A 23,639-nucleotide genomic window follows, 5' to 3' on the forward strand; every position below is an offset into this window, starting at 1 on the left:
CATTCATGTCCATGAGTGAGTGTGGAGACCAGAGATGGATGCTGTGTGCATTTATGTCCATGAGCGTGTGTGGAGTGTGGAGACCAGAGATGGATACTGTGACTCCCCTTTGGCTGCTGTCTGCCTTAGTGCCTTGAGACAGGGTTTCTTCTTGGCCTGGATGCTCACTGTTTCAGATAAGCAGGCTGCTCAACAAGTCAGGTCGCTTGTCTCCACCCCTCAATGCTAGGGTTGCTGATCCTTGCAGCCATTTATGGTGTTTTACAGGGGTAGTAGACACAGTCTCAGGTCCTGGTAGCTACACAGCAGGCATTCTTCTCCAATGAGCCATCTCTCTAGCCCTTGCACTCAAATTATTTAAATAGTTATTCTTATCATGAGTGTGTGTGTCTGAGTTTACACACGTGTGCTCACGTGCATTGCACAGGTACCTGCGCACGTGGAGGTCAGAGGACAACTTTCAGAATTAGTTGTGTCTGTGTCCTGACATCTTATTGGATCCAGGGGTTGAACTCAATCCTGAATCTAAGCTTCTCTGCCAGTGTGCTAAAACATCTCGCCACCTTCAAATTTCAGTGTGTACCAATTTGTGTATCAGAAGATTTTAAGCAACAGACTTAAATTTCTGATGTTTCTTTTATAAAACAAATTTCATTTGGGGTATTCAAATTATCTTACAGTACATGCTTATATGACCAAAATAGATTTCATGCATGTACAGAGTTGTCAAATAATTAATGAAAATATATTTAAAAAATGATCACGAAGCACAGAATTATGTAAATTAGGTAAGATTAGTGCGTGACCTCCTCAACACAATTTGATATATACTTGGCATATGTCTTTCAGTTTAATATATCGACATATTGACACACATACATTTGTGTACACAGGCAAACAAATGGTTCAGAGTCAATAAACTTTGCACACAGTACTTTTGCTCGTCAGTGCATATAGAATATCTATGAACACTCAGTTCTCCTGGACAGCCACTTGAATTCCCTCCCCTGCCTCTGTGTAAGTCTCTCAGGTCTTTTGTTGACCTTGAAAAGAGTCAGGCTGAGGTAACTCTGTTGGAATGTTTGTTCTGTCCCTTCCTACTTCTTCAGTGTGGGTGTTGCTCACCTGCCTCCTGGACTGCCGCGAAGGCTCACGTCTTTCTGTTTCTCTCCCTCCCTCATCTATCCTTCTCTTACGTGAAATTAATTTTTTCTAGCATACACCTTCCCTGTTAAGGCACAAGAAGATGCCCCAGTCTACATGAGAAGTCCTCATATCTGACATGCAACTGATTTCACGATTTCTTTACTGGAAGTTTCAGCATTTGCAAGTCACCAGATTCTGATCCCCATAATTAAATATATGCTTTGGGGGAACATTGCTTAGGGAGCTAGGCTGTGGTCTCAAAGAAATTCAACATGTACACAAACCCTTGGAGAGTCTTGTTCTTGTGAGCAGAGAGTGGAGTGAGAACTAAATGCCTTATATGGCAAAATCGGGCAAAGACAAAGCAGGAGAGGGGTGTGGGCAGTGAGAGGAATGGAGAGGGCTTGCAGGCCCAAGCAGGGAGCAAGGAAGGCTCCAAAGGATGAAGGGGAGGGAGAGGGAGGTCTGCCTTGCCCGGTTTCAGTTTCCTTGTTTGTGTCTGCACTTTGGCAACTCACTTTCCTCTGACATGCACATGCAATTCTGTCTCTTAAGGTCATCATCTTCTGGGGATTCTCAGGGCTCTTGTTTACACCCTGCATAGCACCTGTTCTGTCCTTTCTGCAAGCGAATTGCGGGTCCTTTGAGAACTGAGGCTAAGAAAGGAAGTACCAAATGTGAATATTTAATATCGACTCTGCCATAGCATTATTGGACTATTAGACCCCATTAGAACTTCCCCCAAAAGTAAGCTGTATCCAACTTATAGGCAGGAAAATGGAAGAACCAAGTTGGTAGGTAAGTTCCCTGAGGTGGTGACGGCCAACACTCTTATCCTGAATTGCCTCCCACTCACGACCATGACCTTTAGGCTGGGCATATCTGGATTCCCCAGAGCGGTATTTCCATGCTTGCCCAGAGCTGGCCTTTAGCCTCTGCTGGAAGGAGTCCAAGAAGTTAGGGAATTGCAGGACGTGTTTGGGGACAGGGAGTGGAGCCTGTGGCTGCATGCTGGAGAAGCAGCAGTTGAGCCCAGTTAGATATGTAGGGCAGGTTTTGAGGCTAGAGCTGAAGGGCCTATAATTCCTTAGCAGGACACTGAGGGTGGCGATGAAGACCAAATTGCAGGATTAGCTGGAATAGGGGGATTGGGGCTGGGGTTTACATAGAAAAAGCAGACAAAGCATGCGGGAGCAGAAGAAGCAGGCTTTCGAAGAGGAGGAAACTTTCACCACCACGTGGAGGTGGGAGGGGCTAAACAGGAGAGTCTCCAGGAAGTAGCAAGAAAGGCTGTTATCATCATGGGCTGGGCTATTCTGAGATATCAGCTTAATTGGAATCATAAAATTGGCTGTGAGGGGAGCAAAGTCCTGAGGCTTTAGACGCAGAGTGGTCAGAAAAATGGGAGACAAGCAGCTATTCTCACCTGACTCCAAACATTCCTCATATTGGCAGCCTTCTGAGGCAAATACCTTTACCTGTTGAGCCATCGTGCTGGCCCTAATAATAAGTCATTCTTCCTGGGTGTGGAGGCTTACATCTCTATTTCCAGCACTTGGGAGACTGAGGCTGGAGGATAACCTTAAATTTAAGGTTACTCTGGACTACTTAAGGAGTTGAGGCCTAGACTAGCTTCATCTAGTCTGACCCTGTCTCTAGAACAATAACAGAAACAACAACAACCACCTTACTTCAGGAACAACAACAAAAGACTTATTCTAGGAGCCAGGCACTGGGATCTAGGACTGGACTTGAGTCCCAGCACAGAAGGATCCTAGTGAGTTCAAGGCCAGCAGGGACTACTAAAGGAAATCTTGTCTTAAATAAAACACAGACAGACAGACAGACAGACACACACACACACACACAGAGACAGACAGACAGATTTTCTTGGACTGTGTTATAGCACAGATGCAGAATACCTGACTAGCACACGGAAGACCCTGGGTTTGATATTCTGAGACAGACAGTTAAAGGTGAAAATAACAGTGTTCTGAAGTGCTTTGTGTACTTGCCCAGCCCGAGTGGAATGCCAATGTCACCTTCTGTCTCAGGTGTCAACACAGCTGTGGCAGGCTGGAACAGACCAAATCCTCAAGGTGTCAGTCACTCCCCTTCCCTCTCCTCAGGGCAATTCCTCTCTCCCCACCCCCACTCCCCTCAAGTAGGGCCTCTGTGTGCTATCTGCTGCTTAGAAAAAGGGATGTTTATGACGTGAGTAAATGCTTGGGAGACAATAATTTAAATTAAATACAAACAGACCAAGTGTGAAGGCTGTTTAAAAAAAGGCAAAGTACCAGAAGTGACTACTGAGTTGGTGGTACAGTGTATGCTTAGCCTGTGGGAAGCCCTTGCTTCAGTTCCCAGCAACACAAACACACACACACAGAGAAAAATCACAGGGCTATTTTAGTTAGGCTATGCATAATTTTATTTTATGTTTTTATGTGTGTGTATGTGTGTGTGTGCATGCATGCATGCTTTAGATTTATTTTGAAGGCAAATACTATTTTTGTGATCTTCAGTGCAGCCAGCATCACGTGCCAGGCACCACTCCAGGTTCAAGGGCTTAGATCCTGATAATGATCTAATTTCAAAGCACACAGCCACTGTTAAAGGTAGGGTAAACTACTTGCTTTTCATAATATGTTAGGAAAAATTATTTTAAATTGTACAATATATTTTTGGTTGTAAGCCTGGCCTTTAGTAGGGGAGCCACCTTTCTAGCCCTTGAAAGAACAATACTCAACTTCATGTATAAAGAAAAAAACCCAAAAAACAAAAACAGGACAGCTATAACAATCCTGTACAAAAAAGGAACTTCTGGAGGCATCACCATCCCTTACTTCATGCTCTACTATAGAGGTATAGTAATAAAAACAGCATGGTACTGGCATAAAAATAGACAGGTAAGTCAATGGAATTGAATTGAAGACCCTGATGTAAATCTACACATTTATGAACACCTGATTTTTGACAAGGAAGCCAAAATTACACAATGGAAAAAAATAAAGCATCTTCAACAAATGGTGCTGGCTTGACTGGATGTTCATGAGTAGAAGAATGAAAATAGATTCATATATATCGTCCTGCACAAAATTCAAGTGCAATTGGACCAAAGACCTCAACATAAATACAGATAAACTGAACCTAATAGAAGAGAAAGTGGGAGGTGACCCCGACTGCATGTGATGTGGGATTCCCCTCTGTATGTTGCGAATATGTTTTATTATCATTGGTTAAAAAAGTAGCTGATTTGGGCCTATGAGGATAGAATATAGTCAGGCATGAAATCAGAACAGAGAGAAAGCAGGCAAAGTTAAAGAGATGCCATGTAGATGCCGAAGGAGAAAGACAACAAAACAGAACCTTACCCAGTAAGCCACAACCTTGTGGCAATACACAGATTATCAGAAATGGGTTAATTTAAGAAGTGAAGGTTAGGTAACAAGAAGCCTGAGCTAACAGGCCAAGCAGTGTTGCAATTAATATAGTTTCTGTGTGATTATTCAGGCCTGGACAGCTGGGAAATAAACGAATGGTGTCCATCTACATGTATGAACACAGGAGACAACTTCCTGAATATAACACAAGCAGCACAGACACTGAGATCCACAATTAATCAATGGGACCTCCTGAAACTGAAAGCTTCTGTAAGGCAAAGGACCCTGTCAATAAGACAAAAGGGCACATTACAGAATGGGAAAAGATCTTCACCAACCCCACACCTGACAGAGGGCTGATCTCCAAAATATAAAAAAAGTCATGAAACTAGATATCAAAATACTAAATAATCCAATTAAAAATGAGGTACAAATCTAAACAGAGATCTCAACAGAAGAACCTCAAATGATTGAGATATACTTACTTAAAGAATTGCTCAATATCCTTAGCTATCAGGGAAATGTAAATCAAAACAACTCTTAGATACCATCTTACACCTGTAAGAATGGTTAAAATAAAAAACACTAACAGCATATGTTGGAGAGGATGTGAATTTAGGGGAACATTCTTCCTTGCTAGTGGGATGCAAACTTGTATAGCCACTTTGGAAGTCAGTATACCAATTTCTCATAAAATTGGGAATCAATCTACCTCAAGACTTAGCAATATCAAACTATGTTTGTAGCAGTGTTATTTGTAATAGTGAGAACCTGGAAACAACCTAAATGCCTCTAAACTGAAGAATGGATAAAGAAAATGTGGTATATTTATGCAAAGGAGTACTACTCAGCTGTTAAAAAGAAAACGATGACATCATGAAATCTGCAGGCAAATGGATGGAACTAAAAAAAAAACATCATCCCAAGTGAGTATGTACTTGGATGTACAAACATGGTATGTACTCACTCATAAGTGGATTCTAGATGTAAAGCAAAGGAGAACCAGGCTACAATCCACAGCCCCAGAGAAGCTAGGGAACTGGGAAGACCTGAAGAAGGATGCATGTACTTTCCTGGGAAGGGGAAATAAATGAGATCTCTTGGATAAACTATAGGTGGGGGAGATGGGAGAGGAATGTGAGGGGCTGGGGGAATGGGAACATGAGGGGTTTGGTTGGTTGATCTGGGGAGAAGCACGGAGAGCAGCCGCAATGAAGGAGATATCTTGATAGAGGGAGCCATTATGGGGCTAGGGAGAAACCTGGTGCCAGGGAAACCTCCCAGGAATCCACAAGGAAGACCCCAGTTAAGACTCCTAGCAATAGTGGAGAACGTATGTGAACTAGCTGTCTCTTATAATCAGAGTGGTGACTGCCTTAATTGTCATCAGAGAGCCTTCATCCAGTAATGAAAACATGCAGATGCAGAGATCCACAGCCAAGCACTGGGCTGAGCATGAGGAATCCAGTCGAAGAGAGGAAACAGGAATTGTAGGAGTGGATCAAGATCATGATGGGAAAACCCACAAAAACTAGGTGGCCTAAGCTAGTGGGAGCTCACAGACTCTGGACCACATGGACTCATGGACTCTGGGGCTGACTAGCCCACTACATGTGGGTGACAGTTGTGTAGCTTGGTCTGTTTATGGAGTCCCCTAGCAGTGGGATCAGGACCTTTCCCTGACACATGAGCTGGTATTTTTGGAACCTATTCCCCATGCTGGGACAAGTCACCCAGCCTTGAGGCAGGTGGGGAGAGCTTGTTCCTGACTCAACTTGATATGCTATGTTTTGTTGACTCCCATGGGAGTTCTGTCCCTTTCTGAATGAAGGAGGAGTGGGTGGGGGAAGACAAGGGGTGGCAAAGGGAACTGGAAGAGAGCAAGGAGGGGGAACTGTGGTTGGTATGTAATATAAATGAAAAAAATTAATAAAAATAATATATATAATATGAAGAACAGCCTAATGTATTCTTAGGCTTTTTCATGTTCTCTTCATAAATTTTCAGATCCAGCAGAAGGAATGCATGGCTGGAAATCCATTTGATGTCAGACATGGGTGCACCACAGTGGTCTGGCATTTGGGCTTGACCTTGGAGGAGCAGAAGGAACACTTGCCCATGGAACATCCTGGCTTACTTCCAAATCTCAGCAACCTGGTTACTTAGCACTGAGCAGGCAGAGACTAATGTCAGGCAGTACCTGCTTCCTCACATCTGTCTTCTGCATTCCTGTCCAATCTCCCTGTCTTCAGCACTGACTTCCTGTCCTCTCCTCCAGATCCACATTCGTCATGCCCACAAGGTCTAGTTCAATCTAGTTTCCTTCGTCCCCTGTTAAGAGCCACCACCCTGCCTTCTTCAAAGTTCTTAAAGCTATAGCAATTCATTTTACAATGGCAAGAGGAGGGAGTGGCGGAAAGTTGGGATGAATTTATTTCACATGCTGTTTATTTTTCCTATTTACATATTCTTGAGTTATTCCTTTCCTTTCTAGCCCAGGAGGACATCTCTTCCCCATCCTGCACACATGGGAGCCACATTCTCCTCCCATTTAAAGACTTCATATCTTACTCGCCCTCTCTTCTGCATAATCTAATTCTCCCCCTACTGTGTCTTTTCTTCGACATATGAACATATTCCAGTAACTCCTGCCTGTAAGCAGATTCCCAACAAACTGTCCTTTGCGGCATCTTATCCCTTTCCAGATAGATACTGACAATGTTCCTGCTGGTAACTTGGCAAAACTTCCTGAACCACCGCCTAATATTTGCTACAGATTCCATAGGTGGCAAACTTTTCCAATTCATTTCAACTCTTGACACCCTGCCTCCAGGTGTCTCCTGTTACAATCACCAACCATTGCTAAAGGCAGTGGCTTGCTCCTGGACCTCTTCTGACTTCTCAGGAGAGTGGACACTGCTGACAAGTCTCTCCTTCCCGAAGCGACTCCCTTCTCCTCAGGTGACGGCTAGTTTGAACCGTCAAATTGATGCAATATATTGTCCAGCAGACAGTGGGTGGGAAGACAGGTCTGTGGGGTATTGTCTTGATTATGCTAATAGATGTGGCAAGACCTAGCCCACTGCGGATGGCACTATTCCCTAGGCAGGGGCTCTTAGACTGCCTATGTGTAAAGAGCAAATTAAACAATAAAAAGCTTGCAAACATTCATTTCTCTCTGCTTTTGACTATGATATCATGTACCTAGCTGCTTCAAGTTCTGGCTACCTTGACTTTCTGGAATAATGGGATGAAACGTGGAATTTTGAGCTAAAGCAAACTCTTCCCCCTCTAAGTCACATTTGTCCCCGTCACCTGGCTGATGATGTCCAGTGGACTTGCATTTCCCTTGGTTCCTCTGTCCTTTGGGTCTTCCCCACCCAGGATCTTTGTTCCCTCTCCCTGGATCTTTCGCCAGTTTTTTCTGCTCTTCTCTTCTGGCTTTAGGTCAAATGTCACCTCTCCAGAGTGGTTTTCACGCAGCCATTCTAGCAGTTATTCTTATTTCCTTCATAGTCTTGCTAAGGCTTGCAGTTCCGAGGATGTTCTTGGTCCTTCTTATTCTCCTTCTCCTTATTCTCCTTCTCTCCTCATTCTTTTTCTTCTTGTTCTTCCTTCTTCCTTTCTTCTTTTCTTCTTTCCTTCCATCCTCTCCCTCCCTTCCTCCCTCCCTCCCTCCCTCCTTTCCTCCCCCCTCCCTCCCTCTCTCCTTTTCTTCTCCTCCCCCTTCTTGAGTGTGAGCTTCAGAATAGCTATGTATTCATTAATGTGAGCTTCAGGTTGGGACCAGTACCTGTTTCATAGCAGTTATTAAACATACAAGTGAGGACGGCCAACAAAAGCACTTTGTCCCGAAAATCTGTGAAAGTAGAGCTAGGCAGGAATCATAGCAGCCCCAGGGAAGAAGAGGCAGAATCTTTGACTCACAGGTGAGCACGGAGCACATATGAGCATGCATGCACGCGCGCGCACGCGCGCACGCACACACACACACACACAATTATTATTTAATCTCTTAAATTTGTTTCCTCAACTATCCACCCATAATGTTACTATTCTGTTGTTAATGTTGCTATCACTACTCACGTGCTAGTGCACACCCTTGACAGCACACATGCTGTAGCACGTGTGTGGAGGTTGGGGGGGAAACTCTTGGGTTTCCCTTCTCTTCTGCTATATGGGTTCCAAAATCATATTGTCAGGCTTGGCAGCAAGTGGACCTACCTACCTACTCTGTTGTTCTGTGGGACCAGTCAGTGGAATATAGACAATTTCCAGCTAATAGGTTTTGAAATATTCATAGAAAGATTTTGGTGATATTAAAAACCCCACAACTTCTCTACTTCTGGTAGCCCTCTAGCAACTCCTTATTCATGTGGAGCTAGCAAGGCCCACATCTAATCAGTGCTGGAATTAGTGAAGGCAAACATTTCTTCCCGGGATTCTCAGTGAGACGAAGAACGTGTCTGCGCTTGGCTCCGATTTCATGTCATTGTTCTCAGGGATAAACATATACTGAAAACTTCACTTGAAACTTTAAGATTTATCCTCATTTAACAAGTCAATGTTAAGCCAGTTTCTGTAGTAGTTTATGCTATTAAGAAGATGAATCTTACTGGCTGTTTTCCTTGTTTTACCCAGCTCCTTTATCCTCCTTCAATCTGCCTAAGGTCACACACTATCTAAGCGCACAAAAATTGGTGACCAGAGAGTATAGTGAGTATCCTGGGAAAATTACACAAAGGAAAAAAAATTCAATTTATTTCTAGCAAGTCTCCAAGCAAACGAGGCATTGCATTTTAAAGAGTTTGGAACGAACAGAGACCAGAACCTGCAAGCAGATTCCTTTCAGTTCCCTTGTGCTCTAAGATGCCACGAGACCTCCATTATAGCGCCCTCTTATTATTGACACTTGCTAATAACTCATTATGAAAGAAGAATTCTCTTTGTCATCAATTTTTCACCGATGAAGCACTTTTAAATATTTACCAGTACGGTGGAGTGGCTAAGAGGGGGCACTTTAAATTGGAGGAACCCTCTCAACTTTTCTGGGTCTGTTTCTCATTTGTAAAATGGAAAATCGAAGAAATGCCTCCAAGGACAGAGAGTGAAGCTTAAAGAAATTTATCTGCATGCCTGTGTGTGCGTGTGTGTGCCCGTGTGTGTGCCCGTGTGTGTGCCCGTGTGTGTGCGTGTGTGTGCGTGTGTGTGCCCATGTGTGTGTGTGCGTGTGTGCGTGTGTGCCCATGTGTGTGCGTGTGTGTGCCCATGTGTGTGTGTGCCTGTGTGTGCGTGTGTGTGCCCATGTGTGTGCGTGTGTGTGCCCATGTGTGTGTGCATGTGTGTGCCCGTGTGTGTGTGTGTATGTGCGTGTGTGTGCCCATGTGTGTGCGTGTGTGTGCGTGTGCCCACATGTACGCTTTACAAGACAGGTCATAGGCATCAGCCACACACTGTTTGCTTTCCTTAAGAGGACAAGGTTGCCAGAGGTCCCTGCAAACACTCATGCAAAGTGGAAAGCCCTTTCAAAAGCAAAGGCACCAGTTTGCAGTCAGCCTTACTGTTGCTTTTAAAACTTTTGCTGGTTCTTGAAAGAGCTCTAGACAAGAGTTCAGACCTTGTTTCCTTTAGCTTTAGCAATGAAGACGGATAATGTAATTAGACAAAATAGCTGAAAACTGAAGATCAACATAGGAGAGGCCTCAAGTATTTCCATGCTTGTTTGAAACTGTAGCTATTATTTTAAGAAGCAACTGATTTATGGGATAGCCATGAAATCGTGGATTTAAAGGCAATCTGAGAAGTGTGGTACTTAAAGCACTTCCAATTATTTAGAACTATTGGTACTGATCCAAAAATATTATTTAAACTATGATATTTTGGTAATCAAGTTTTCCAATTTCACAAGGCTTGGTTTTATTTTAAAAAATGATTAATGACTGGACAATAGAATTATTCCATTCTCTCAAACTGCTCTTACAGCATCAGTTTTTTAAATCATCTGTACCAACTCATTCATGTTCTTATTTAAATAGTGGAAACAAGGGAGTCTTAACAACAACAACAACAAAAAAAAGCACAGTGCTCAAATTTAGTAAAAATGAAAACATTTCAAAAAACTCAACACTTGTAATTCCCATGAGTGAATAACTCCCTAAACTATACAGTGTTTCAATTACATTTTCATACTTCATTCACTTGAGGAGAGAAGAACTAAATTGGGGGCTTTATATCATAAATAAATTCATGGTAAATGTGTCAGAGATGAAAAGGAACCACCTGATGCCTGCCTAGGTGTCAGAACCAGTCAAGTGAGAATGAAATGTAATTCAAGAGTTGTTCAGGATAAACGAGGTTGGGTTTGACCCACACCACCACGGCGCTGTTTACCCTGGGAAATTACACCCACGGGACTGCAGGGAAGACAGCCAGAGGGACCACTCCCACTTCACCCCGCCACACCCCACTTGCCTTCAATGAACACCTCGGCGGATGTGGTGTCTGAGCCGCTGGGGTTTGTAGCCAGACACGAGTAGCGACCTGTGTCGTCCTCAAAGGCCTCAGCAATGACCAAGGTGTGTAGTTCCGCACCGTCACCCTGGATCTGAATGTCAGGACTGTTGAACAGCTCCTTCCCTTCACAGAACCATCTGCAGGGCAAACAGATGACAGCAGGATGGGTGAGGCACAGAATAAGGCAGAGGCTGCGTGCTAACGAAGCAAGGCTCTCATGCTATGCCGGAAGATGTTTGCTCGGTAAACCTAGACGGTGAAATTAATGACTAGACACACCTGCCCCACGACGATGTTCTTAAAATAAGTGACCTTGTTGAACTTGTAAAGACTGTTTTGATTATAATCTTAAGAACTAAAACCCGGCCTGGCGGTGGTGGCGCAAGCCTTTAATCTCAGCACTCGGGAGGCAGAGCCAGGCGGATCTCTGTGAGTTCGAGGCCAGCCTTGTCTAGAAGAGCTAGTTCCAGGACAGGACCCAAAAGCTATGGAGAAACCCTGTCTCGAAAATTAAAAAAGAAAAAGAAAAAAAAAAGAACTAAAACCCGAAGTGTCTTATAGCATGTTTTATAATATAGGACTTCCATGATCATTACAATCTTACCTATTACTCTTATCTAAGGAAGAACATAAAAGGAATATAAACTTTATGTTCAAACTATCTGCAGTGCTCAGGAAATACGGTCATTAAAGCAATGTGAATTGACCAGCAAGACTTCTGAGCACTGAGCAGCCCAGGATTGAATGCCTTCACATTCCTGATTTTCACAGCAGTTTCAAGCTGGCTTTTTGCTCTCCACAATGGAGAAAGAGAAGTGAGCTGTAATTCATTCTTGCCAGTCGGCACTTCCGTTCTAGGCCAAGATTGTGCGGCAGGAGGCTGCGGCTGATTGCGCAGGCTCCTTCCCATGGTCTTTCTTCTATTTCCCTACCTCCTCAAACTCAGTAGCAACTGGCTGCTTTTACATAAAACAAAACAGACAAAGCAACAAACACCTTTCCCTCAAACCTGCTACTGTGACGCATTTTTAAAGAACCACGGAAACATGCTTGTTTAAACTAAGACGCCCGGAGATTCTGGAAGTATGTTTTCAGTTCAGCTCTTAATAACACTAAGAAATCTGTTCTGAGTCTGATTGTCCATAAAATTGTGAAAATATGACAACACTGGGGACTAATTTTTTTTTTAAATCTGGAGTTATGGGATGTAGGTCCATATTTAATTTGAAAATCAAGTTAGTGAAGCAAAGGTCTTGTGAACACTCAGAGCACCAATGCAGAGGCCATACTCAAAGCCACACACTGATACTTACAGAACAGTCATGGCTGTGGGAATTAAAAAATAGAACAGAATGAGCTGACACCATGCACCGTTTTATGTAGTGAGGGTCATATCATTTGGGGGCAGTCTTTCTTAATTCTGGGGCATTGTGTGATTGTTCCTGTTTGCATGAAGTCTTAGAGATTCATCCAGATTAAAGCCATGTCACACCCCCTTCCTTCTCTCTTTTTTACAGCCGTAGTCCAGCTTGCTACCAACAAGCACTAAGTGTGGTGTTGGCTCTCATTAATCACGCTAGTTCTATTTCTGATCATGGTAAATTCCGTGTCTGTCATCAGACTAATAGTTCTCCTGAATTTCTTCCACTGGTCACTCCTTGAACTTTTGATCTGTTCAAAACTTTTGATCTGCTTCACTAACTTGGTTTTCAAATTAAATATGGATCTACATATTTTTGATCTGTTATTGATGGCTTCCTAGTGACTTTCCCCTTAGTTTTATTTTCTATTGTTTTGTTTTATGATAAACTTTTGTTTCTGTCCAATATTCCAGGGGCTCACTGCTACGTAACCCTCAAGGGTTACTCTCTGACCATTTTAACCCACACCTTCCTTTCTTTGGAATTCTTTTCTGGTCTTCTGCATTAATCCTTGTGACAAACAACCCCAGAGTCTTGCTCAACATACAAAGCTTCCACCGAACATGCAACTATTGAGAGTTATTTATGAGAAAAGCCCGGAATCATGTTTGATAAACTCTGAAAAAAAATTGTGGAGTTTGTCTATCTGTTCTGGCATTAATTGGTTTTGGCTTCCAGGAAAAAGAAATAAACCCAGCATTAAGGGGAAAGCAAAAATGGGAAGGTAGGGGAGCTTTAAGAAGACAATGATGATGTCCATGGGATGGATGTGCTTCCATAAGAGGCCTTTGACAGCTACACGTGTGTGCGTGCAGAATCTCACCCTCTAACTCTGCACATGGAGGGCCTGTAAGCCTGTTTTAGCATGGCTGCCAGCAAATCTTACCTTTCACACTTTAGGGCTGGCTGAGAGGGAAAATCAGAAGATACTGAAAATGACAATAACCTAAAACTTTGTAGTCAAGATATTTTTTCATCCAATCACACATTTCCTTGTGGCTGCGTTTGTTATATGACAGTGGAGTCAGGAAGGAGTTGCACTTGACTATCCAGTGCTGAAACTCACGTTTTTTACTTTCTAGGAAATGTCCATTGGTGCCTAATTATAGTTTCTCATATTGTAGACCTGGGGACATTTGCTGCAGCGCTACCTGGGAGTTTGTTAGACACACAGAATCATGGCCCTCTTCCTAAGTCTACTCTATCATTGGGGGTCCCTGAGTGTTTCCATGTGAATGTACCTGTAAGTCTGGATCTAAGATGCCCTAGTTGTGCTAACTGGTCCCGATTCTCCATCCTAAAGCCACTGTACTTCATGTCTCAGGTCTCTGTCAAGTAGGCGCATTTCACAGTTCTGCTCTTCCCATCGGTCCTTCAAACCTTTGAATATCATTCACTTATTTGACAACTGATCACTATGACTTTTGAAAAGATTCTTTTATTTTATACGTATGAGTGTTTAGCCTGCATGTCTGTATGTGTACCACATGCATGCTTGATGCATATGGTGGCCAGCAGAGGGTGTCAGATCCCCTGGAACTGGAGTCATGAATGGTTGTAAGGCACCATGCACAGTGGGGAATTGTCCTCTGGAAGAGCAACAAATGCTCCAAACTGCAGAGACATCTCTGCAGCCGCACTTACTCCTATGTTTTTATATTTTCTGTATTATTTTCTTCTATCAATAGCCAAAGTTTAATGTATTATATCTCATTTTTTCTACCTAGAAAATGGAATACTTTTTTATTAATATGAAATAATGGGTTTTATTGGATAATTTCATACTACATTGTAATTTCATAATATGTATAATGTATACTTTCAGAATATATTACAATATTTTTTGACCATATGCCCTCTTTGCTCCCTTTCTCTGATGATTACTCTTTTTTAGATAGAGTCTCAAATAAATAAATGAATAAATAAATTAATTAATTAATAGCTCAGGCTGGCCTGGAACTTAGAGTGATCCCCCTGCTTCAGCCTCCTGAGTGTGCCAGGATAACAGGACTAAGTTACTAGGCCTGGATTAATTTCTTTTTCCTCCTAAATCTTATCCACCTTTCTTACATAACTCCTTCTTGACTGCAAAATTAAATGAAATCAGAACAATTTCTTTTTGATCCACAGTGTTCAGCACAGTCATGGGTCACACATTACTCTATACTCACTCAGCCTTCGAGATTTGTTTGCTGTCCATTTTTTTTTTTTGTCAAATGCTCTGAGAAGGCCTGCAGAAAAATCCTCTATAATGTTGTCTGATCTAGCATTTCCTAAATTTAACAAACCATGGGATTCTCATAAATACCTATTAAAATACCATGCACGTACTGTAGGGTGGTTTTCTAGAATATTAAGTTCCACAGAACTTGTATTTTTAAAAGACTAATTATAAGGTAATAATGATAAGTGTAAGACTAAAAGAAAAAGTCTGCCAAGCACAATACGCAGTACCTAAAATATACCTTAAAAAGAATATTGTTCATATGTCAAAGATGTCAAAGCCAGATAGGTGTGTCTTTGCCACAGAATGGACTTAATTCCTTGTGTTCATCAAGACTATTGTACTTAGTATTTAATATTAAAGCATGTGATACACACACACACACACACACACACACACACACACACAATTTTTTAGGAGGTGAGATCTTTGAGACAGGCTCTTTTGTAGTCCAGGCTGGCCTCAACTTACTCTCTCAATTCAGTCCCTTCCAAGGCTGGTCCTGAACTCCTGATCTTCCCCTTTCTGCTTTCCAAGTGTTGATGCCACAGGCATGTGCCCTCCCTTACACTCATTTTAAAATCAGTTATTCCTGTGTTTTCTTATCATATTAAATGCAAGTTTCTTCTGGGTTTATGAGTTGGTCTTTTAAGCATATTCACTGGGCTTCAGCAGCAGAATGTTTGGTGTGCGGAGTGTATTATGCACATCTTCTATGTTCTGTGTTTCTGTTGCTATGGCATCTGGAGTCTTATGGTTATGGAGAGACTGTCCTTCCTAGGGTCAGCCAATACCTAGAGATCTGAAACTGGCCTGCAAGCCTGCCTTTAATATGCAAATGAGCCAACCAAGAGCACCTGTTCCAGTTACCTTTCCATGGGCTTACACTGAAAAGTAGGGAAGGAGCCTGTTCCTAGGAACCCACTAACTCATCCTGCCACTGATATCCATCCTTTCTATAGAAACTGTCACAGTGGCTTCTACCCACAGATTCTCTGTCCTCTTTTGGCCTTGGAGTTGACTTGGTTCTTCTTCCTGTGGCATGGTGTTGTGTCCTCCTTTTGTGAACTATAAGTATAAATGATCTCCCCCTCTCCCTTCTCACTTCTTTCCTATAGGGTCTCACTATACTGCTCTGGCTGGCCTTTAACTAAGAAATCTCCTACTTCAGCCTCCCTAGTAATAAACTACCTTCTAACCGCTATAAGTTCCTGGCTGGTTGACCTCACAATAGCTGACAATTCAAAACTTAGGCCATCGCTGGTGCATTACTAAAGCAACAAGTGTATAAAAGATGAAAGGCCTGAATGGATAGTTTAAATCATACCAGTGTCCTAGATTTTGCTTTAGAATGTTTATGTCGAGAAGTTCATGCACTCTGACCAAGTCAAGCTGAAGTGTACTTTACAAGCATAAACTTAAAACAGTGTAGTTAGTGCATGCGTGCGTGCATCAGGAAAGGAGACCAGCCTTGTCCAGGTTTCATGTAGCTTGTAGCAGACGTAAATGACCTTCTTTGCTGAGCTAAAAGAGCCTTTGATTTTTGACGTCCTGACAACCCACATTAGATGGGATGTGTGCTATAGCCATGTTTGTTTAGTTAAGTTTGCACAAAGTCATAATTCTAACAGCTTCCTGGCAAAGACTCAGCACATTGAGTGTGTAGAGAGGAGGTGAAAGCCGGGTCTGTGGACCAAATGCTGACCTTCTAAGTTTTCTCCCACATTAAACTTTCCTTGCTAGAGGAGTTTAAGAAAACCAATGCTGGCGTAGTAAACTACCTTGAAAGCTGCTGCAGTGACATTACCACCCCTCCTCCGCCCGTTCTTTGGCAGACATCACTAATCAATCAGTATGATGTAAGGGATCAGAAGCCTCAACAAAGCTGTTTGGGCAGACAACAAAGCACATGAAGTCAAAGCTCAGAGTGACACATGCCTGCCATCCTAAGCGTGGTCTCATTCTAGAGAGCATGGCCTCCCATTTCTCTGGATCTTCAAAGCCCACTCTGTTTGTGATGAGGTAAGGCCAACGTGGGGAACTGGGTGAGGGAGAGTTGGATGGAAACATGCAGCTAACCGAGAGTCAACTGGGTTAAAATGCTACTTTTTTCTTCTTCCAAACTTGCATTCTAAGAGTTCATTTATCTAGTGAGTAACATACTAGATGGCACATTGGAAAACTAGAGTCTCGGCATTGCCAGCTTCAACCACACTCAGAAGTTCTCTTCAGCCCGCAAATCCTTTTCTTGTGTATGTGGTACACGTGTTCATGTATGTCCTTGTCCTTGTGCAAATGCTTGCTCATATAGACTAGAGGTTAACATTGGGCCTCTTCCCTACAGCTCTCTAGTTTTCGAGGCAGGGTCTCTCACTGAATCTGTAGCATACTGATTGGCTACACTGGTTGGCCAATGAGCTTTGTGGATCTTTCTGTCTCCATGGCTACAGCATGGGTGTCACAGCTGCTTTCTGCTAAGACATCTTTTCACACAAGTGCACAGATTCAAACTAAGGTCCTCGCGGTTGTGCACCAGGCAAGTTTACCCACTGAACCACCTTCTCTGCTTTTGAGACACAGTTTTGTTGCTAGCCCAGGCTGGTCTCAGGCTCCTTGTTTCTGAGGTTACAGATGTCTCCAACATTCCTGGCTACACTGAATATTTTCTTTAAATAAAGAAAAAATCATTAAAATATACAAGTAAAATCTTGTAGTTGCAGCAAAGTGGTGATATAGTTGTTTTTAAATGAGAATATTTGAAAGTAATATAGTCAAATTACGGGGAAAGTTAATATATGTCAAATGACTATTACACATTGTGTGCTGTGCATGTAAGACCTCACTGCAGGTAGGAACTCATTGCATATACAAACTTATGCTAGTCTCACAACAACCTTGTGAAGTCATTGTGGTTTTATTTTTAGATACAAGTGACTCTCATTTATCTACAGTAATGAGAAAGAGGATCATGGACAATTAAATATAGATAAACTCCATTTCCCTTAATGCTCTTATCCCCACCTTTAATCAAGTTTTCAACTCTGAATATAAATGTGTTTTAACAAAGTTTCCTGATTTCAAAGCTCTGGCCCAGCTGGTGCACAATAGGGAGCCCAAAGGAACTGGAGAAGCCAACCTTGAAAAATTAGTACGTGTGCTAAATCCCTCTGCAAAAGAATGAAGGGGTGTGAATGCAGGAGCGAACCTGGTGAGGGGTTGTCGGACTCCAAGGCCCTGCACAGGATGTGAGATTAACTTTTCATTATTGGAAATAGAGTGTTTAGGGTTAGGTTCTAGAGTCATGGTCATTCATTTATTCAGTAGTTTGCCCGCCAGCTCTTTATTTGTTCACCAAGGGGCTTATTTACCTGCGCTTCCATTGAGAAATGCCCGGGAACTGCTGGCATCTACTAACCTGTCTAAAGGCCAACGGAGTGGGAATGACAGCTAAAGGTGTAAAACAAACAAACAAGCAAACAAAACGCAGCATCTAAGAAGTTTGGGTTGTAAGGACATACAGACACCTTCAAAATTCTTTCCAAAAAATGGTTATGAATTCATACTTACAGATGAAAAAAACCTGCTTTGGAGAGAGGGCTTTGGTCAAGACCAACTTTCTGAAGAGGGGATAATGGGAACACAATTGACAATGCTCTCTTTTAGTCACAAGGGAACGTTGGAGGAAGAAGAACTGGAGCATTAAAGGTTTATAGGAAGTTACTCAATATTTATTCTATTCTGTGTTGGGTTCTGAGTGAAGTTTTTATGTATATGTTTCCTTTTTGCTACACAATAACCCTTGGTACTTCGGATCCTCCACACATTCTAACCTATAAATGCGATTATGCCAAACATCTAAGGTTCATATGATGACAGCAGCAAGAAATGGTTGGACTGAAATCTAAGAAGATGTTTTACATAGAACAGTTCCCTATTTCGTTATTTACTTTCTGCATTGCAAAATGAGGGTTAGGGGACCACTGGTTTTCTGCAGCTCTGGGCTTGTGCTCAGGTAGAGGTCAGAGAGGGTGAGAGGCAGAATAATGTCAGGGGGCTGCAGATGCTTCTGAGCAAGTGGCTGTCCCTGAAAACCGCTCGTCTTCTCCATTCTTGGGTGGAGAAGACAATTTAAACATTTACCTCCCTAAATAGTCTTCCTTTTGCTCTGGGCAACTGGCACTGGGGCTCAGAGTGTCATGGTTGGAGCAAATGCTCAGAACATTCAGATGCTCCTAAACAGAGCTTGGAAGATTGACTTTCATGCAGAAAAACCAACGATAAAACGAGAGGAACCAGCAAACACACCAACGAAGCGAAATAGACACTTCCGGGTTGTAACCTCCAATGGTTTCAGCTTTAAACTCACATACCGCATCACTTGGCTATGAGTTGATGGGTAATCCCATTCTAATCCTATACCATTTAGCAAGAAATGCCGATTTTATGAGCAGCCGTTTCTTCTGACCATTTTTATTTTATGGAACCATAACTACACATCTCAGAAATATTTTCTGTGCCACAGTTTAAACACGTGGCTTTTAAGATGAAACAAATTTGATTCATAAAAGGCAAAAAGCTTCACTAGCGAATCTTAACTGAGGCTCTCCAATGCTGCTAAACAAAGTGGTAAGAATCAAAGAAACCAGTTAACGGAAACAAGAAGATGCGTACTGAGTAAAACCTTCTGAAAACAGATGGGAGTGTATGTTTTCATCTATGCCACTTTCTTTGGGTTTGTGGGAAAGGAAAGTTATTTGGAAAAGATGTCTCTCTGGATAATTTTTAAAAAATTCTCTTTCTTTGTGACTTCATTGGATCCTGAAATAATTTCTCTTCCAAGGCGTGTAGATGCTAACCTCAGGAAGCACTGTGCTCTCCCTAGCTCCATCTGCTTTGTTGAAGCCCATGTCTGTAGAAAGCTAAAGAAACCACTTCTCCAACATCATTATAATGAAAATGAAATAAGGGGATGGGAAACCTGAGAAAGATGCAGGAAATCATAACCAGCTCAGCTTATAATTCCCAGGTGGCCCTTTCACCTTCGGGAATGGTAGGGCTCTGTCATGAACTGGAGACCCACAAAACCAAAAGTCAAGTTAGGCCCCGCACAGGCTTTGTTTATGCCTGAACTCACTGTTAGGCCATTGCCACATGTAAGCTCTGTGTTTTGTACAACCTCAGTTAAACACCAATTAATTTTTATAGAGTAATTTTTGTCTTGTCACCAAAGATTTCTTAATTTTTCACATGTGCTCATATTAACCACAAGATGTACCCTGTTTATTCTGCTATGTAGATTTATGGGCTGACCGGACTGAAGTGAGTTCTTGTTTAAATTTACTGTGGCTATAATTTCATGATTGCTTAGCTTGAAGGCCAATAGCTAAATCTATGTGGTCAACAGATGTACTTTAACCTGACTGTCCAAAAGGGACCAATAAACAAACTGGCTTTTTGAAATTCAAGGCCCAGGAAAATCAGATAAGATAGATTATGAACCTCAAAATCATGACTGGCAATTCTTTTCCTCAATATTCACATTATCTCCTTAGGGAAAAAAAGAAAAAATGAAAACAAAACAAAACAAACAAACAACAACAAAAAGAGGACAATAGGATCGGAGTAACTGAGATAAGATGAAACTTGGAAAAAGATTTTATTTTGTTTTGCCCATGAATGATGGTTTTGTGGCTACAGCTTATGAACACAGAGTTATTTCATTGCTGTCCTTACAAAACAACTATAAAAATACTCAGGTTAAATCTACACTAAATATTTATGCTGCCAGAAGCTGTTAAAAATCTTAGATTGCTCTTAATATTTTCCACACCAGTGGTGCGGTAGATAGGCCTGGTGTGGGTGTTTGTCGCCTTTGTTCTCTTACCGTGTCTGTCCTGCGGAGCCACTCAGGCTACTGTGATCCTGTGGGTCTCCAGTTTGGGGGTTGACTTTAACACCTTGTGAATCCTGAGCAATGAATTTGACTAGTGTGTCCTCCACTGGGCCCCAAGAAACTGGTTTTGCTACAGGTTAACAGACGATGCTGGAAAGTCCTCTGGCCAGTGAGATTTACAAAACACTGGATTCAACAAAACTCAGGGACTTTCTAGAGCTGGATCGGTGCCATGTGCAATCTCTCTAGGAGGGAAATATGTAGGTGTCATTCTCAATCATCTTTGACTGAGGAACATGTGTTTTGAGAATTACGTTGAAGGACCAGGGCAGTGTGAGACACATTTTGGCAAAAAAACTGAGCAATCGCTACAATCGCCTCTTACACTGTGATAATGGTATTTAGTATTTTAAATATACTGGCATAAGTTTGAAATAGAAGGGTGTGCGGCAGAGGATGGGTAAGGCTCTCAACCCCCATGTCATTCCATCACAGACTTTCCGAGTTACACCTGTTATCTTAAAAATTGGCTCATTCCCACCGCCTTTCTACGCGAGCACACAAATAAGTCGGCATGACCCAACAGGCTGTGCTTCCAAGCCTTCAAAGCGGGGAAGGAATGGATTACAGAGCCTGGGAATGAGACATTGCACGCATAAACACTGCGTGAGGTGCAGTGTCAGCTATTCTCTTGCTGTAGCTATGGCAGGTACTTATTAGCTATTGTTGTAATTTGGACGACATTCCGCAGGGGATAAAATGGGAGATGTTTTATTAGACGCTGCTGTCAATCATCTGCGCTCTTGGAACTTGTCCACTGAAATACAGCGATGACTTCAGAATTACGAAAGCGTAAGAGCCCAAAGCCAAAACTGCGACAGGGACAGAGGTTCTACTTGATGTCTCCAGTTTTGGAATTGCAGAAACCAAAGTGCAGTTCACTTCTGAACACTCAGAAAGCCCAAGTGTAGTCTATGTCTAACGATAAGCAACAGCAGTGAGCCCAACTTCCTTCCTCTGTGAGAGAACATCTTTCTCCACAATCAAAGCTTAAGGGTGTTTCTGTCTCAAATTCCTGTAGCTTTGTTTCTCGCATGAATGGTGCCACTGCTAGCTGCTCACGACCAGGAATAAGGGAAGAAGAAGCAGAAGAAGCATTAGGGGCCAAGAAGCAAGGACCGTTGACACTGCTTTCCAAAAGCAGTCCTTTCGCCTCTCAAGGGGCCTTTCTTCCTACCTTTCGTGTCTCTAAGTGAGCTTCAGTTGGTGGAGGCTTCAACCAGCTGAGGGAGGGAGCAAGGACAGTGGCTTCTTCCCCTGCTTAGATTGGTGGCTGTCTTGTCAGAGACTGGCAAGAGGCCATGGGCTCCTCTCACAGCTTACTGGGTCCACACAGTCTAATGTCCAGTGTGGTCAGTCAGGTGCCTCAGGAACCACAGAAACAAGCACCTAAGGCAAGCGGAGTGTGCACGATTAAACCAGCCCTGCAGTCAGGATCTATGTCCAGAATGTTTTCCTTCTAAGAGAAGGCTTTTTTTTTTCCAGCTAACTTCTTTCAGAGCCTCCTTCTCTCCTGTCTTTTTCCCTGTGTTCTTATTTTGTGCTCCTTCTACAAGTCCATATGTAGAGAAGCTCGCTTTCCAAGGAGAGCCATAACAAATGAGGTAACTGCCAAGGAGAGCATGCTTTCAACTCAAGAGGGAAAATAAGGGGTAGAAGGGAGTGCTAACAGCAGCTCTCAGGGGCTCTGCAGCATCTCTTCTGCCTGGGATAGCAAATGGCTTCATAAAACGCACGCAGCAACACCACACACACACACACACACACACACACACACACACACACACACACACACACACCCCACAGCACCACATACTTATGTACCCAACTATCTCGATTAAACATCTAACACAGTCCTTGAAGCAAGTCCCTAATAGATTCTCAGACACCTTGTAAAAGCTGTCCCTGTGGTTCTAGCCACGCTGGTCATTCAGGTCATTCTCCACACCACATCTGTCTCCTTACCCGCCATTTGGATTAAGTACATACTTTCAAATTTGTAGACAGGTGAGGCGTTTTCCAAGAAGGCAGCCTCTCTTCAGATCTCCCGGGTGTAGCTACTGCCGGAGCAGGGAGGAGCCTCGGGTGTGTGAGGAAGAACAGGAAGTTGGAATGAATTATACCTTGGTGTAGCTGGCCATTTGAATAACGAATACAACGGCATTTTCACTTTCAGTTGCTTGCTCTGGGCAAACCACCTCAGGCTGACATTTCATTCTAATTAGTCAGACATTTCAAATGTGACACTTTGGATTACGATCAAAAGCAGACTTAAAATTTTTTCTTTGGGGGAAAAAAAAGATGTGATTTTTAAAAAATTATGTCATGATGAAAGTATTCTCCTTTGTGATTCCATGAGAAGGTCCGCCTTTACCTGGCAGTTCACCACCACAGAGTGCTTCCATGCTATGTGTCCCAGAGGTACAGGGATGTTACAATATATGAACTGTAAAAGTTGGCTTTAGAAGCATATATTGACTTGGCAAAGGACAAAAATAAAGGAATAAATAAATAAAGCCACTCACTTAAAAAAATACACACGTGACTCTTATCATAGATTAAAGCATCTTTGAGTACTGAGTGATACTGAGAGAGTGTTGGGTGTGGGGGGAACGGCCTTGACATATGGTGTCCATTTACTGAAAGAAATTATGATATTCCTATACTTGGATAGCAAATAACATAGATGTATTCGGGTATTTTAAAATGTGACTGATGATAGTATCTGTGCCTGTTTGTTTTGCAGCAAAGGACAATGTAAGTTCCTAGAGTTGGTCCTGGGAAGGAGGACGCTAAGTTAAATGCAAAGCTGAACATCTCTGGTCTCTGCACCCGCCACGACTCTCCTGGAGTTTCAAGTTTGAATCTATGAGGAGAAAGCATTTTCTTATGATCTTAGCATTTTGATGAGTTACACTTCAGGGAAAATTTCAAAGCATCTCACTTGGTACTAGATAAAAGTGGAAGGCAGCATGCTGTGAGTGTCTGCTGCTGCACAT

At 42.5% G+C, this 23,639-nt stretch overlaps 1 protein-coding gene across 1 annotated transcript in view; it reads right to left on the reverse strand.

The window, feature by feature from the left end:
- Nucleotides 1-23,639, reverse strand: part of Palld (palladin, cytoskeletal associated protein) — a 389,783-nt gene that overhangs the window by 211,858 nt on the left and 154,286 nt on the right. The window contains exon 3 of the mRNA XM_026777380.1: nt 11,001-11,179. Coding sequence (XP_026633181.1) covers nt 11,001-11,179 — 179 coding nt within the window. The remainder of the gene's footprint in view (nt 1-11,000; nt 11,180-23,639) is intronic.

Source organism: Microtus ochrogaster, unplaced genomic scaffold (assembly GCF_000317375.1).
Source record: "Microtus ochrogaster isolate Prairie Vole_2 unplaced genomic scaffold, MicOch1.0 UNK61, whole genome shotgun sequence".
In the NCBI taxonomy this organism is placed as follows: Eukaryota; Metazoa; Chordata; class Mammalia; order Rodentia; family Cricetidae; genus Microtus; species Microtus ochrogaster.